Below are 17763 nucleotides of genomic sequence, written 5' to 3' on the forward strand. Positions count from 1 at the left end.
ACTGGAAAGTATGCACAGGCAATATTTTTCACTCAATTCACTCAATCTGTACACTGCACTTCCTTTAATTAACTGGAGGAATACTTGCACTTTGATGAATATAAATATCAACAGAAATTGCATTGGACAAGTCGGACATAAAAATATCACTCAGTTGTGTATTTTGACCTGTTGAAGTTTGAGGAGGCAATTTTGAAACACCGCTCAAGACAAGGTTCAGTCTGTTACTTTCTTCTTGCTGTCTCTGAAAGAGAGAACTTATAGGGAGTTAGGGATTAAGGATTGATGCTCCTTCCAGAGCTTGAGCTCTACCCCACTGGTGAAGGACTCAGACATCCTTCACCCTTAGCAGCCCTCATCCTGTATTTGTTATCTTTCATCAAACTATCCTTGAGCAGGTAGAGTAAAACAATAGCCATTCTTCTTTCTTCAACAGGCAACTTACAAGCACGTTTTAAATACCTACCATGGTTCATGTGAGCAGCAGAGCTACAATGACTGATTTAAGTGACTTTTTTTCCCCTCCTTTGGTATTTTCATTTCAGCCAAAAGATTCCAAGTTTCTATGGTAAAAGTGATAGAGGAAATTTTCAGCTCATTTCTGCCCTGAGCGAATAAGGAGATGTTGATTTGATAACTTCAGTTCTTGGCTCTTCAGGCTTTCTGACTCAAATGCTGGGTTTATTCTACAAGCCAACACATCTTTATCTAGGTTGATATACATTGCAATATTGCATTACTGTAAGGTCAATGGAAATAATTCAACTACCTTTCATAAAATACAGAATTTCCACTTTCATATGAAGCACACTGCAACTATCCATAAATACAGTAATATACCCCAGTGAGTTTTATTTCATTCATGGAAAAATTGGATCTATTCCTTCTCTGTTCCTAACACACTAAAACTGTTGCTCAAAATCTCACAATAAAACATCCAGGAGAAATTCTGACTCAGCAACTGTGAAGGTCTGGGTTTCAACACGGGCCATTGCTTGTGCACTACTAGTGCTATTTATACCACTATAGACAACTTCAGCATATTCAGACATTCTGTCACATCTGCTGTAGTGCAGAACCCTTATGGCTTTGCCTACACTTGAATAAACATTACCAATAGCTTTTGACTCAATGCAACACCTCAAGAAGCTCATAGGTCATGGTCAACATCTGTTCAGATAAAACAGTTTGGTCCAGGTCCCACTGAAAGCATTTTTGTCACCATTTTTCAGCAGAGATTAAAGCTTTATTCTCTTGTGGTATTTTTCATAGTATCAGTGCTTCATTCTTTCTGCAAAACCCACATCTAAAAATTGATTGCTCCATTATGAAGTATTGGAGAAGTAATGCACTGTAATAAATCACTTTTCCCATTCACAGCATCAAAATAATTGTAACAGGCTTAAACTCAGCTAAAGAAACATGATTGGCTTCCGTGTAACTGAAAATATAGAGGTAAAATGTTTAGAAGAATGACTGTTGTAAGAACGTGTCCTGTTTTATGGTGGAAAGGGATATGAATTGGGCCCAACCTACACTTTTCTTTATCTTACTTTTGTCAGCCCAACATGCAAGCAACACCGTGCAATGCCAATACAGCCTCTGTGTTTGGCTGATAAGGAGAAAATTAGGGGTATTATTTCAAATAAAATATGATAGAGTCCCAGAAGTTAATCCAGTGCAATACGAACATCCTTTTGGCCAAACACAAACGACGGTATTGGAAGTGATGATGCAACACCTTGTTTCTGCAAAGAGCCAGGGACTACTGCAGTATTCACACTAGCCTATATGCTAGTTATTACTTAAAATGCAATTAATGAAGTTTAGTTGTGTAGTAAAGCAGCTGGTGGCTGCAAGGAGCACTGCTGAAGTGTGGAAAACCTTCCCCTCCAAACACATTCTGCTTCAGGAGCCTAACACGGCTCAGCAGCATCCTCAAGGAGGTACTGCTTCATTGGTACAGACACACTGGCAGCACAAAACAGCATCTCTAAGCATCACAGCAGGAAAGAAAAAATGAAAGGAAACTGTGGCAGAGCACTACATTCACATTTAACAAAGGGAAATACTCAGAGTGGCAGTCTACACCTTGAAGATTTATTTGTACTCAGTATAAAGAAGTGACCGTAACAAAAAGAAATGCCCTGATAGCAAATGCTGAGCTATCCTCAAACATAAGCGCTGAGTGGCTTTTAGTGATGACTACAGCAAAAGATAAATGCCAATGACCTACCTTTTCATACCTATTTCCAATTTTGTAGTCAAACACTTCATCCTTGATGCCTTTTACCTCTAATTCTAAAGCTTTCTCATTATAACCATATGCAAGCACATACATTTGCACTGAATTTGCTGCTAGGTGGTCTGCCAGACTCTCAGGGTAGATGTTGAGCATGCATTGCAGGGCCGTGGAGAGCAGGGCCCATGCTCACTACTAGCATGCAGGCACTGGCTGAAGGGCTGCTAACCATACATCCCATCCCAGAGATTATGTTCAGTAGATACAGGCCTGTATCTTGCTCTGTTATCTGCTCCTCTTATCTATCTCTATTTTGAAATGGTCTGCTTTCCAGGAGTAAAGAATACTCACAGGACAGAAGAGAGATCACCCCTTCTGCTGGGGCATTCAGAGACAATGGTTCAAGCTCCAGCTCCACTATATATCTGGTATTCATCATGTAAATAATTGCATTTAAACAAAGCAGAACAGCTCTAACAAGGCACTTTGAGGGAAACTCACCTCGGATTAATCTACAGTCTCATGTTTAGGCCACTGAAATTTCCTGATCTGGATCAAGCAAAGAACAAAACCAGACTTGCGCTCTGCAAGATGAAGAATGAGGGTGAAGTTCCCACTATTGCCTGCAGTCTTTATTTTGGAAATTAATAGAATTAATAGAATGAAGAGCTGTGGAGACATTGAGCATTACTGTGATGCATGCAAATATATGAACCTACAGAAAATAATTAAGAGTTAACATTTCGTTTTCATTCCTGCTCACTGTCTAGAACTGCCAATGATGATTCTGGATTTTAGCTTTTTCCAGCAGAAACACCAAGCCCATAAAATATCACATCTATTCTATTATTCAAAGAGTTGTGTGCAATTAAACACAGGATATATTTTCATTTACTTTGTCCAATTAATCATTTTCCACATGAGAGGAAACAGAAAATATGCTGTTAGGAAATAAATAAATAAATAAAAATAGTGTAATTAAATGTGATAAATGACCCCATGTCAGCCATTGGCAATACTGGGAAATAACTGGCCTTTCTTCCACTACCACCTACACCTGGCTGGTAGCTGTTTTCCTTGTTCATTTGTGCATGGGCAAGAAAGGGCTATGTTTCATTCTCGTATTTTCTCCAGTAGCTGTCAACATTAGTTAACTATTTAAAAAATAATATTTTATGTCTATTTTTTTTATAAGGCACTAAAATCCAGCCCTTTTTTTCTTTGAAGGCTGACATTAAATCAGCAGCAGGATCCTAATTTGGCAGATGCTATGGTACCTCTTGTCAGTGATGTCTGAACAGGCTGGGCCAAGCATTCATAATTCACTTACATGTGCACTTTGATAAAGTCCTGTCAAGCAGCTCTGGATTTTAAAACAGTAGTATTCTGAAGTGAGTTTGCAATAGCACAGGGAGAAACATAGCAAGAGAATTGCAGGAGTAGCTCTACTAATCAATATTTCCATTACACTAAAGAAAAAAGTCATCTTTGATTTCTCTGTCGAAAGTGATTCTTTCAGTTTTGCCATTACTTGCACCTGAATTTAATTCTGGAAAGGGCAACCCATTTTTAATCCTAGCCACATAAAGGGAAACATTATCAGAGAAGTACCTGGGGTCCTGGTAGACACTGACTGTGAGTCAGCAATATGCCCTTGTGGCAAAGACGACCACAGAGTTATTCTCAATGTCCTATTCCCAAAGTATTTTATATCACTAGTACAGCATAGCTCCTTTCTTGTTTCATGGCTACCTTGAAATCTGGATGTATCAGCTCTCCCCAGCCAAATACGTGAATTTATTAACCACAGCCATATACCTATATTTACTAAAGCTCTGAAGGCAGTCGTCTGTGGCTCCATAGCACCTCACACAATCTCATTGTTTCTCCTCCAGCAGTCTCAATTCTAACAGTAACACACTCCCAAATTCAGGATACTTCCTCCCTCTGAAAAGATAATCTTTATTATGAAGCCCGTGCTTGCAGTTGATAAAGCAGCTCAGATCACAAGAGCTGAGCCAGATAACCTCTGCAGGGACAGAAAGGGGAACAGTACTTTTCTCTCTAGCCTGTGCAGTTCCTGCAAGTACTCTGAGGCTAAAGCAAATGACTTATAAAGTGTGAGATGATACAAAAATCCAATTCTCAGAAGTAACTGTCATGCTTATCTTGTGTACTCATGGCCTCTGCGGCCACACTGAGATATAATTTGTTTAAAAACCCACCAAAGTTAAACCAAAATAGATATACTAACTCTTGTCAATATAAATTGAAGCTTAAACTATAAAAATGCTTTTTGCTACCTAGAGAAATTAGCAGGATTATGCGTAAGGTAGACGAGAGCAGTTTATGATATTGGCTGTTTACTAGAATAAATATCTACAAGTAACAGAATCTGAAAGTACAAGCTGAGCCCTCACACCCAAAACTGCAAATAAAGGCCTATTTTGGCCACAATGATTCAACATAACCTCTTTGCCATTACCAAAGCAAACTTTTTTCTGAAGCTTGAGATGCAGGACCTGCCAGCAAAGGTAACCACTGAACAGCCTGCTTTTCCCATCCATTATAACAATGGTGATGCTCCTGAGTGAAAGGGGCAGAAAACCTGTAAAATAGGTAATCAAACCAGCCTTTGTGTTTGTTCCATTCAGCTCCTACCTGAATTACTTTCAATTGCTGCCACTGGTTACATGAGTACCAAGTGTTTCAAAATGAATTTCAGTTATTAGAAAATAATTTAAACTTCAAATAGATTTTCTTCCCATTGACTTTTAATGTTACGTGAACTCAATGAGAAGTTTTTTGCATTGCTATCTCAATAGTTTTGGTTTCTTGAAATGAAGAATTTATGCATATTCCAATATGTGCCATATCATATTGGACCTCTAGAATAAGAGCTAGAATAAGGAGAGAGAAAAGCTTTTCATTGCCCGCTTGTACATCTAAAATTACTCACTCAATTGTTGATAGCAGAGAACACTCAAGCATGGCATGATGTTTATGGACATACCCTGTAGCTTTATATGCTTTGGTTCTTCTAGAAATATCACCCACATACTAAATGTGATATACATTTATGTAGAACTGGTCCATAAGTACAGAACAGTTAGTGCATATTTGCCCTACCCCTGGAAGTGCTGAAGGCCAGAGCCAGCAGCATACGGTCTCCAGATGAGCATCGCATCCCTCCTGAAGAGGTATTAAGATGTGTGGGCTAGAGAAAAGCCCTGTCCTGAAGGTAGCTGATGCCATGATGAAGGCTGAAATTAAAAGCAAACCTATAATAAAACCCTGCAAGACTGAAAATGCAGAACTGGTTAAAAGCGAGGTAAAAGAAGCTTCAGCCAGGCATCCAAATGATGCCATCTCTCACAGCAGTTGCTGAAAAGAATGGCTGACTGCAAAGATGTGTTTTGGTCTGTGTTCATCCCCACACTGGACTTTAAGGCTTTCTTCCCACTTCTCCTGCTACCTGCAACAGAAAGTAAGCCTTCAGCCGCAGCCACCAAGCTGAGTCACTGCAGTGTGGTTGGACAGATCATTCAAATCACTAATCACTTAAGTGTTAAACCAAGTATAGAGATTGACTGGAATGGTTACGCTTGGGGGGCGAGTGTGTGTGTGTGTGTGTGCGTGTGTGTGTGTGTTTCTATCCACACATCTGCATAACACAATTGATTCCAATTAAAATTATTCTTTGTTTTGGCTTCTGTTGAATCCTATCCCAAGTAGCATCTGCTACAATAGCAGTGTTTATTTGGGTACCTGCGGCACATAGTGCAAGCCAAAACAACCTTGGTAGGCTTGTAACCTCCTGAAGCTGCTGTTGGCTTATACACACACGCATCCAGCAACAACTGCTAGACAATCACCTTCCCCAGCTGTTCTTGTAATTACAGCGCAGGTTGCGGTTCATTACAATTGCATACAGCGCATTCTATATTACTACAGTTTTCCTCCTCTTGGTTTGTTGTGCTCCTTGCAGCAGTGCTGAGCCATCCAGACCATCCATACCACCACCAAACACCCGGCTGCAGGAGGAGCAGTGCTGTGGTGACCACCTACCTCCACCACCCTTGCCAAACTTCACAACACAGAAGGTTAGAAATTCCTTGTAAAAAGGTTTAACAGGAACTTTGAAGCAAGCCAATCATAGCAGAAACCTTCAGTATCTCGTCAAGAAAAACAGAATTACAAGATCCATTTCACATCCATTCTGTAAATATCTACAATATCTTATTTGCAAACCTGCTGGTTCTCCCCCTTCTCGCCACGATTTGTTTGGCATTTGTTAATGACGCTACAGCGCCATCTCCTGGAAGAACATAACTTGCTGGAACTGCTCCTGAAATTTAGTTTTCTGGGAATCACAGAATCATTCGGGTTGAAGGGACCTCTTAAGATCATCCAGTCCAACCCTCCTGCGAGGCCACCTAGTGCAGGTTACACAGGAACACATCCAGGTGAGTTTGAATGTCTCCAGAGAGGGAGACTCCACAACCCCCCTGGGCAGCCTGTTCCAGTGCTCTGCTACCTTCAACATAGAAGTTTTTCCTCTTCTTAGGCAAAACTTCTTGTGTTTTAGTTTATGGCCATTGCTCCTTGTCCTTGGGCACCACTGAAAAGAGTCTGGCATCATCCTCCTGGCACCTGCCTTTGAGATATTTATATGCATCAATGAGATCCCACCTTCTCTGGACTAAACAGGCGCAGCTCCTTCAACCTCTCCTTGTAAGAGGGATGCCCCAGACCCTGACCACCTTTGTGGCCCTGTGCTCACACTGCCAGCTAATTCTGCCATGGCAGTGCAACAAGGTGAAGTAACCAGATGAGCAAAAAAACTGTATTAACCTTTTTTTCCTTAGTAGACATACTGTAAGCCGTTGTAACGAACATAGGGAAAGAATGGAAAGGTTGATTCTACCTATACCCTAACCCTTTGGAAGGAATCAGTTATGGTCTATTTTTAAAGAGGCAACAGCAGATTTACAATTACAGAACCACCACTGGGAGAGCACAAACAGGCTCAAACAGATCTGTTCATTCATTTATCCAAATAGACATTAAAGGTTCCTTCAAGGCAGAGGGTATAAAACCAAAGGGCCCAAAATGCTAATGCTATGATGAAATCAAAATAATGCCAAATTGTGTTAGATTTCTGTTTGCTTTCTTAACAAAACCACTGAGAAAATAATAGTAATAAAACTACTTTCATGTAAAAATGCTGTTGTCAGAATGAATTTTAGGTTTTTAAAATAAAATGTTACTATATGGGTTTTTTTAACACAGCATTGGGAAAATATCAGAAGTTGGTTGTTTGGGGTTTTTTTAGTTGCCTGAAATAGCTTCCACAAATGCAATAGTAATCACTTGCCTTCAGGAGGAATTGTAGCTTTGAAAAATTCAAACAAACAAAAAACCCACCGGAAAAACTCACCCATTCTCAGATACATGTGTACACAACCAGGACGGATATCAAGTGCATATTTTAGTGTAGCGTCTTGCTTTTGAGCACAGAAATAACTGTTACCTCAAAGCTGTATTTACCAACATATCCTTGTGCATTTAGTGGCACAGCCAGGCAGTAACATTTGGATTTTTCTTGAGCAAGGACCACTGATGAGCAATGAAGACAGACTTCACTGTGAATACACTCTTCTTCAGCCACACAATCAACCAGCTGTAAGAATAGATTTATCAAAGATGCTTTCAATGCTGTTCTTAGACACTGTACTTTTTAACAAACCTATTTCCACTACTTTGTCAAATAAATAGCTGGTCTGCAACATGGAGTGTATTAGCTATGACATCTTTGTAGTCAAACATACTATTCTGCATGCAGACCTCAGACATTTACTAGGGCTTCTCTATTTCTGTAACATTAGCTTTGTCAGAAACAAATTCTGGTTTTATTGCTGTAGGCTGTACCCTAGGTAAAACTACACAAAAGTATGCAGGATTTAATTAAGGCAAGCAAGACTGGGTTTGTAGTGACATACAGCAAACATTCGCAATAAAAGATATCATCTGTTCACAGTCCCTGAAGTGCATGCATTGGAACATGTCACTTGCAAACAAGCAATACAGCAGCATGGAAACAACATGGTAACATTTATAGGTAACTTCGCAAATAAATACTTGAACCTTGTATTTTTGCTTTTTCAAAGCACTATCTGGAGAGATTGCTCCTTGATGTGTTCCAAGTGTTAGCTGTAGTATGCAACAGTGACAGGTCAATTTCTCAGAAGTGGTCTCCTTCATAGCTTAAACCCATTCCTAAATAAGTTTGCAAATACATATATTTTTTTAAAAAGCATCAGCATTCTTGATTTCAAATCACGTTTACCCACTGGACCACTTTAAAGCTCAAATAAAGGAGATGAATATAGGTAAATGTTCTCACATTTGCTTTTTAGCCACTTCCAAAGGCAGGAGGAACATTGACTCAATTCCTGCAGAATGTTTTATAGCTGATCCTGGGAACTGTGCATTGTGGTTGCTTGCTGTACTTCATTGGTTAATATAGCAGCATTTTAAGTGTTTCCTTTGTTGGAAATAAATTTTATTTACTGGAATTATTAGAAAATACCACTCAGTTTCAGCTATTAAATGCTGTCAGAGGAATTTTTTAAAATTGTATTGAGATAAATTGTCCAAAAGCAGATCAGTGAAGCAAGGCAATTTTGGGGATGAACCTTCCTTCAAAATGTAATTGCACACTTACTGAAACCACAATTAAAAAACCCTGACAAAAGTAGAGCATTGCATCCTTACAACAAACTGGATAGACCTGCAAATGAGCATAACTCCACTACCTCAAGTAAAACACAGCTCCCTTACATCTACTTACTTACCTATTGCAGTATGAATTGGATGATGGGGTAGACATGACCAGATTTTTCTTCTGCACTGTATAGTCCTCATTTTACGAGACTGTCATTTGCTCAGCATCCATACTAGAGAATATAGGCCCTCACTGCATGTGCATTAGAAAGCATGTCCCAAAACATGCTCCTCAGTTATCTTCTTCCTTTAGTAAGGAATGTACCTCCTGTACATGATGCAGTTAAGCACAAAAAAATCGCATCCGTATTGCAATGGCAGCCTTTGGGTTGTTCTTAAACCGTCTGATTCTCTTCAGTAATTCCTCTAGGTTTCAAGGAGATGTTTGTTCTCTCAACTGGAAGGTCTGATCCCATAGACTTTACCTGGTCTGTCTGGTTAGCCATACTAGACTTTGTTGTCCCTGGTGCACACTCCAGGACAGCAAACAAAAAATACTTTGACCAAAGAAAATTCATTATATTGTGCTGTGTTCTTCTCAACCTTCTTCTATAAAGTACCTAAACCTGTCAATGGACAATTTTGTTTCCCGTCCTTCCATATGCTAAAAGATATATAAGGAAAAAGAAATCCGGTCAGTTTCCCAACTATTTCTCCACTCTTCCCAAACCATCCTTCAACCTCTTCTTCCCTTAATCAAACAGAACTTGGCTTAACATGTAGGATATTTTGTTGATAGCTATGAAAAGTGTTGGAGCAATAAATGCCTAATGACATCAGTATTAAGAAAAAACAGATCAACAATTATCAACCATTTGCCAAACAGCAATGTAGATTCGCAGTTGTATGCAATAGCCTGCCCTTGCCATTCTTTTAGCTTCAAGTTTTCTGAACCAGCCATGTTCAGCCACCTAACAGACCTGGAATTAATAATGACAACCAGGAATTTTTACATTTTCAGAAAGTTCTTTGTCCTTACATAGCCCCTGATGATATCCCACTGTTCCAACCTGAATACATCCATCCAAACCATTGAGAAAACATTACCTTCTCCATGCATAAGTAGCCTCTCTTCATTTTCCTTATAAAACTGACAGAATACACAAGGCTGAAAGCCACTTAACCAAATTTCCACTTTAGACTTTTTTTTTTTTTCTGGATAGATTTAAAAGCGGGGAAAGAAACAAAACCAAACCAAACCAAAAAGGATGGTCCTGCATAAATCAAATACCAACACCACTACAAGAACCACAGAATTTTGGGGTTATTTCCCTCTTATTTTTAAAAGTTGTGAGTGAAGGAACTGAATAAAAATTGCCAATGTCTTTGAAAACTAAATGCAACTAAGGTCACTGTGTCTACATAAATACTCTCAAAAAAAAAAAATCAAAACAGTACATGATCTTCCATGTCAAACAACTTTCATATCAGCTACTAGAGATACAAATATTCTATCGTTTTATCAGAGATTAATTTAACCCACTTTATATGCCAGAATTGGTAGCGTGTGAGGTTTAGTGTTTTGCTTTGTCTGCTGCCTGACAAGGTACTGAAATCAACCACCTCATCCATCCACAGCTTCAGTTCCACACATCTAATTTTGAAGATAAGATGTTTTTTATAAACAAGTCACAATTCAAACCAGAGATATGTTTTTTCAACCTAAGGTGTTAGGGAAAACAAGAATGCAGTACCACTCAGTCACTTTAATATCTTCTTCCTGATGAAGACCCATTTAATCATCTTAGCATTTGGAAACTAATACGGTAAAGTTGTTTGACTATGAAAAGGAATCAGGATGATAGGAAATCCAATATGTATTTTTTAAAACATCTGTCAACATTTTACGCTTCTACCAAAGGTGGCTGACATTTCAATTTGCTATCTAGGTGAAGATCAGCAGCTGGGGAGGGAGAAAAAAAACAAAGTAGTTCTTCCCATACATTCCATCAGTGGGCGAAAGTTTGCTGTTACAACACAAAACACCCTCTCACTGGCAAGTTGGTCCAGAGCTGCAGATAATTTGGCACAGTGCAAGCATTCAGAAATTGAGAGCAGAGAGAAAAATCTACATGAAGCTACATTCCATTAGTCATGATGCACACAAAAGAAATTATTTTGTCCTCAGGTATGTTTTATAAATAAAAAATGTGTTGGGTTTGTAGGTTTGTTGGCGTTTTTTTTTTTAATACTCTGAATTCCAGTATTTTTTAGGTATACTGGATTTTCACTGCAGAGGAGAGTGGTTGAACTATGAACTTCCTCAAAAATGGCATTCAGTTGCATTTAAGCATAGCATCTCTTCGAGACACCCATCAGTAAAATAGATACTACATGCAATTCATGAAACAATTGTCTTCATGCACAATGGAAATATAGATATAGGAGATAAATCTGAGACATCTGGCAAATAACCTTAGTAAGGACTGGAGAAAATAAGTCTTCTAGAAGCCTTGACATCACAACAACAACAATTCCCAGGATGGGTGGCATCCAAACTAAAAGCCAATCAGACTATTAAGAGCCCAACAGTTGAAGTTTCTTCAGTTGAAGAAAGAAAGGCTGGAGGTTGAATGGAAACTCGAGTCATATGTGAATGATTTTTTTTTTCCCATCTATTAGTAACATCGGGAAAGAGTGAACTGCAAACTTTTTCTACTACAGGAATATATTCACTGCACTGACCCAAAGTGACACAACTTATTTCCTAAGCTGTGCAGCAGCTTTATGTAACTGCCTCACACTTGTCAGGTTGGAGCAATCTACATATGAAGGGAAGGAATTTCTTCAGAATAAATGAAAAAATAATGGACATATAATAAAAACCTTTCAACTCCTCCAGAACAGAAGTATTTTCAGAATTACTATGTACTTTTGTCAAAATACCTAAGCTTGGATTTTTTGTTTTTAAAGGAGCAGCAAGGAATAAAATTATCCCTTAAATTCTGTGATCACAGAAGGTCACAGCTTGACAATTACTCTCCCCACCATCACTGTATTTCCTATTCTTCAAAAAGATGATCAAATGCAGAACACACAGAAAAGGAGGATTATTTTAAATTAAACTATTCTTGTTTTAAGATTTCAGTTTCTCTTTCTCAGTGCTACATTCCAGGGAACATCTGTCTTCCAGCCAGTGTCTAAGCAGTTCTCAGAAACATCTCTCATTTCTTCTCTGGTTCAGTGTTATGTTCTAAACCACAATATACAGGCTTAAACCAACAGAAACCTTTTTGTTTGTTTTGGGGGCAGAATGACCTTTCTGAAGGCAGTTTTCTCCTCATCAAAGATTATGTGGAAACATTAAAGCCTCACGGGGTAGAAACTAATCTAAAGAAATCTAACTCCTTACCAAGGCAAAATTGCCTGATCCTTCCCAAAAGCACCTCTTGCAGAAAACTTCCCCACTTCACCAACACAGGTCATGGAAGATTAATTTACTTCATTATTCTCAAGGACTCCAGTTTCCTTCTCCTCCCCAGAACTTGGATACAGTGAAAAAATATAAACGGATACTTATGAAAAAGATCAGTTTTAGCATAAAAGCTATAACTGAAGAGCTCTTCTAGAGCAGTGGGCAACACTCACTGTTACCATGCCTGCCTGTGTTCAATAGCGCAGCAAGCAAGTCGTTCAATTTTACAGCAAAGAGCAAACAAGAACAAAAAGAAAGTAATAAACTGACCAATAGTTTTCATTTTTATGAAATTAATTTTAAAAGCAGTTACTTTCATCTGAACAGTACCTTGTATCTGAAGTTTAGAGCAACAGGGAAATAAAGCACAGAGGCTGCAGGCTTAACCCTAGCAGAAACAGGTGTAATTTCAGTCAGAATGATCAGGACTAACAAAAAAAAAGTCACTTCCAAGGTCACATTACTTTGCTTTCGAAGTCATCTCAAGGAGAGATGAGGAAGGGGAAGTACCAGTAAATATGAGAACAGTTACTAAATCCCTACTAAATCACCCACAGCACGTTGAACTGGTTCCTGGAATCATTACTGAGTATATCTGTCAAGCCAAATACCAGTAGTACCAGTTATGAACTTTTAATTCATATTTCTAATTCGAGTTGATGAAATATTAAAATGATCCTTCATTGGAGAGCAGCAATGTTGCCTGCATGCATGTGTACTGCTTTGTCCACCTCATAAAAATACAATCTGGAAGTAGTTAAGCTCTTTGTCAACTGCTGTATTAGATGTAATATTTAGAAGGAAAAATATATATATAAAAAAACCCCTATATGATTGAAGTGCAGGGATCTTTAAAGTAATTGTAGTTTTCAATTTATAATTCCAGAAAATACTTCCCTTGCAATGATGGTAAGATTTTTCATAGACAATCAGAGCATTAAGTACTTTTGAGGCAAGAATCTACAATGTGCGGACTAGCCAACCATTTGTATATTACGTGCAAGCTTATTAACTGGTCTCAACTGCCTGTGTGCAAAATGATTAAAAAACACTAGAAAAAGTTCTAATCAAACAACAACAACAAAAAAAAATCTCTAGGAGCAGCCTTTCAGTATTCTGGTTTTGTTTTAGTAAGAGTAATTTCATATTTTAGCTTCAAATATTTAGCATTTTAAAAGGAGCTACAGGTATTCCTGACATCATCCTTAATAGAATTACCTGAACTTAATTACACTAAAAGCATAAATACACCAGATCTACCCAAATACTTCGATATACAGTGGGGAACAACAAGAAGAAAAAAAACCAACAAACAATAAAAAACCTTTCAATCAAGGGATCCATTGAAAGTTAGTGGAATTGGAACACCTAACCTGGTTAGATTTTATAAAACTAATCAATCATTTCAGTAATTATGGTGCAGTTACAGCCTTTGTAAGTTCATCTTCCTGAATTGTGAAGTAACCAACTGCTACATGGAGAGAACTGCACTCTTAGAATTGCTGTAATTTACAGGGAAAAATTGAATTCTTACATTTCTACCTGCTTCATCATTGGTCAAAGTGAAAAAATGCTCTCTTGCAAGAAAGCATTCACTATGTAAAATACAGCTCAATGTTCTTGTCTCTCCTCCTTACGCTTGCTCCACTGTAATGTACCGTAAAACAAAGCAAAGAATATTTGCACCCACCACACTAGGCATTACGGTAGTACAAACACAAATCTCTTAACTTCTGATCACTTGCTGTTGGCACCTACTCCATTTATATATTTTACCCTCACATTTCATGTTTATCACACCATTCTCACACCTAGCTTCAGGTCTATAAAACATTTTAATGCACTCCAAAAACTTAACACAAAAGTTGGAAGATTAGCTTGACAACTAATTAGCACAACAGATTCTTAATTAGGAGGCTTGTATATTGCTGTCATTGAAGTAGATGAGTTCTGTAGCAAGATAAAATGCACCTAATTCACAGTGCTTTCTACCATACGGTTTCTCTCTAAAGTCATCCCACTCTTTTTCATGACATTTAGATATGTTGGTACATTTAATCTCATTTATTTCTACTTCTAGAAGACAATCGTTACATTAGTATGAAGACTTTGGAGACAGAGAAAGCTACAATTTCAAAAATTTCTACAGCATTAAAATTCTTACTACGGAATGAGTTCATAGATTTCGTCGTTCAGGTCCTTTTATTAGAGTAAAATGCACCAATATCTCCCCTGCTTTTCACAAGCTGCAAGCGTTTAAGGTGAAGAATTTTCTCCCTAGCCCCAGTGCTCACAGGAAGCTCTCTCTGAGGTCATAAAAATTATGTTTGTTTAGTCACATAGCAGCTTGTGCCACATATCCATGTAAAAGGTTTCCAAATCTCAAACTAGCTAAAAAAATACTAGTTAACTAGAGAAAAATCAAATTCAGATCTGACTAAAAATGAGAACTAAGCAATTGCATTAACCAAGTAATGACAAGTCTTAATCTGAGGCAGTTGTTCCCCATCTTTTGCTATTAAATCCCCAAATCCAGTTCATTGTGGGACTGTCAGCTATAACCTTCTGGTCCACTTCCAAATTACTTCAGCATATTCATGGCAGATTTTCTTCTTCTATCTGTTCACTCTCTGCCTCTCTCCAGTCCTATGACCATTCCGTTTCCTGTGTCTCCAGAATACTGTATGACATTTGCAGCACTGCAATATACTGGTGGTTACACATGCCAGAAAATATTCTGACAGCCACAAAATGATGGTCTGGCAATATTTGTTTAGGTAACAGCATATATTAGTGCCTTAAAAAAGGCTGCTGGATGAAGAATAGGAGGTAGAAGCCACTGAAGAAAATTCCCTGCATACTTTTATAACAAAAGCAAAGTTAAATCCAGAGTTCAGGAGCCACTGAGCAGCTACTGTTCTCTGCTCATTTTACCTCCATCTCATTCTATTTCCCTCCAATCTTCCAGTTTGTCCACCTCAATTCCAGAGGATTCAGCCTTTGGGAATGAAAAGCCATGAACACTGCAGGAATTACCATATTTAACATCTGCAGGGTCATACTACTGGCATTTAAAAAAGCCAAGTTAAGACAACCACCCTTCATTCATCCCTTCTTGAATGAATGGTCTATATGTCAAAATACCTGAAAACTGCACTGATACAGCAGAACTTATTTTAACTTGCATTACAAATAAACTGCACATGCTGTTTTACAGACAATATATATTTGTAAACTTGCTCATGCAAAATCAGTGTGCACAACAGGGATATTTGTTTCCTAATCCCCACGCCTCTAAAAATGACATTTATGTCTGCTTTTTTGTTTATACTGTGCCCAAACCCTCTTTAGAGTAAATCTTACACAGATTCCATCTACCAGCCAAACCAATTTATGAAGCTGAAACAAAAAAAGAATAAAAAGTATACAAAAACATGGTCCACCTGGACGCTTGATTCCAACCTCCCCCCTTTTTTTGTTCACAAGAAGAAAGAGTGAATGAAAGAAAAAAAAAAAATCATGGTCACAAAAATTTGACATTTTAATCCTAAACATTACAGGGCAAATGGATGTTGGAACCTATTTCCATATACCATGCGTCAACTGTTTAATTCCCAAATGTGGCCAAATCCACTAAAACAGGAGTGGTTAACAAACTCTGGATTATGGAAATATATTTCTGGAATAAGCTAGAAAAGCAACAATGGGAAAAGCCAACTGTCTCCATAAAGGTAATAAAGTGGAACAATGTGTAGATTAGATAAGTTTTCGGTTTCTTACTCATAACCTGTCAATTCAGTGCATCATATGGTTCAACGTAATGGTCCCCCATTTTGGACAAACATCTAACTAGTGTCCATTGATTCCAAGTTAGTGGATGATGAATCTTTTTGGATACTTTCAAAGATGGCTGCAAGCTCAGGGTTAGAGCTTATTTGTGACTGAAATTCACTCATTAATGGACTCTTCTCTGCTTCTGGAATGGTTAGAAGCGCTGCTACTGCCCTCATAGCAGATCGTTTCAGTTCATCTTGCTTCTCAAACTCCTGTTTCACTGAGTTTGCCTTTACCTAGGAAAAAAAATGAAATACGTTTGAAACTTTTGCTTAACCCTCCCTTTACACACACCTGAAAATAACTACCTTGCAAAGACCTATTTCATTCCATTCTACCACTCTAAACAGTTTTCAAAATGGCCTAAACTCTTAACTCACCCCCAAACAACTACTTTTTAGCAGTATTTATACCAGAAGTTTATTGCAAAGCAAGCAGAAAAAGGCTGTAAACTTCCAAGTCAGTTACAAATCAAAATAATTATAGCAGGCAACCTCTAGCTAGTAAGGTCAGTAAATGACATTAGACTGACATTATCACAGTACTTCCAGCTTCCAGAGGATATAACCTTTTTTAAAAGTTGGCCTTCATTAGAATAACTGCTTAACCTCCTGTTATAATTCTCAAAAAATGTTTCAATAATATAAACAATATAAAATAATATAAAATAGAACAGACTACAGTAATGGAAAAGTAAAATAAATCACACATTAAGTGACTGTCAGAGCATGCAGGTGGATGAAGACAAGAACAGGAATGGAAGGAGACTAACTGCATCAAGATTCTTGTAATACAAATGTATAAGGGCGAAAAAAAAGAACAAAAAACAGCAAAAAAAGGACTAGTTTATTCTGCCTCCTTCTTTCATCACCCAAACGTTTCTATGAACCAAGGTAATCATCAGAAGTCAGGAAAAACTCTCAATTCCCAGTTTCACTACTTATAAAGAAGTGAGACTTATAAGTTGCCCATATGGCAGCTAAATTTTTAGGGATCAAAAGAAATATCATCAAGGATCACAGGATTTTTAAAAAGAAGCAAACAAGTCTACCCCTCCATTTGTAATTTAAAGAATTTCAATATATGTATAAAGGTGCACGTATTTATCTTATCCTGCCTAATGCAGTTTATCAACTATAACTCAGGAAATGCTGCAGCTGCACAGAAGCATTCTTCATACACAAGTTCATTTATACTTCTGTAAGACAACATGAAATAATTAAATCGGTTTAAATTTAAATACCTTAGTTGTACACGTAGCACGCAAAGGTTCAACAAGCCTATCCAACCTCTGCAGCACTGCGCTTGGACAAAGGGTAGACAGTCTCACCAACATTAAAAAGGTTAGCATCTAGGTTGAGAAAAACAGTAATTCAACAATTAGTGATGCTCAGCACATACATGAAGATGTATTTCCTGCAGTGCTGTATAACCTTTTAACAGCAACACTTTAAAGAAAATGGCAAATACAGTGAAGTACTTAAGC

The 17763-nt window shown here is 37.9% G+C and overlaps 1 protein-coding gene across 2 annotated transcripts in view; it reads right to left on the bottom strand.

Moving 5' to 3' along the window:
* Nucleotides 1–12850: 12850 nt before the first annotated feature.
* Nucleotides 12851–17763, bottom strand: part of CAND1 (cullin associated and neddylation dissociated 1) — a 31270-nt gene continuing 26357 nt past the window's right edge. For both annotated transcript variants that reach the window (XM_080618853.1, XM_080618854.1), the window contains exons 14-15: nucleotides 17521–17628; nucleotides 12851–16513 (exon numbers count right to left, since the gene is read on the bottom strand). In XM_080618853.1, coding sequence (XP_080474979.1) covers nucleotides 16289–16513; nucleotides 17521–17628 — 333 coding nt within the window. In that variant the 3' untranslated portion in view covers nucleotides 12851–16288. The remainder of the gene's footprint in view (nucleotides 16514–17520; nucleotides 17629–17763) is intronic.

The sequence above is a fragment of the Psittacula echo genome (genome assembly GCF_963264785.1).
Source record: "Psittacula echo genome assembly, chromosome: 1".
In the NCBI taxonomy this organism is placed as follows: domain Eukaryota; kingdom Metazoa; phylum Chordata; class Aves; order Psittaciformes; family Psittacidae; genus Psittacula; species Psittacula echo.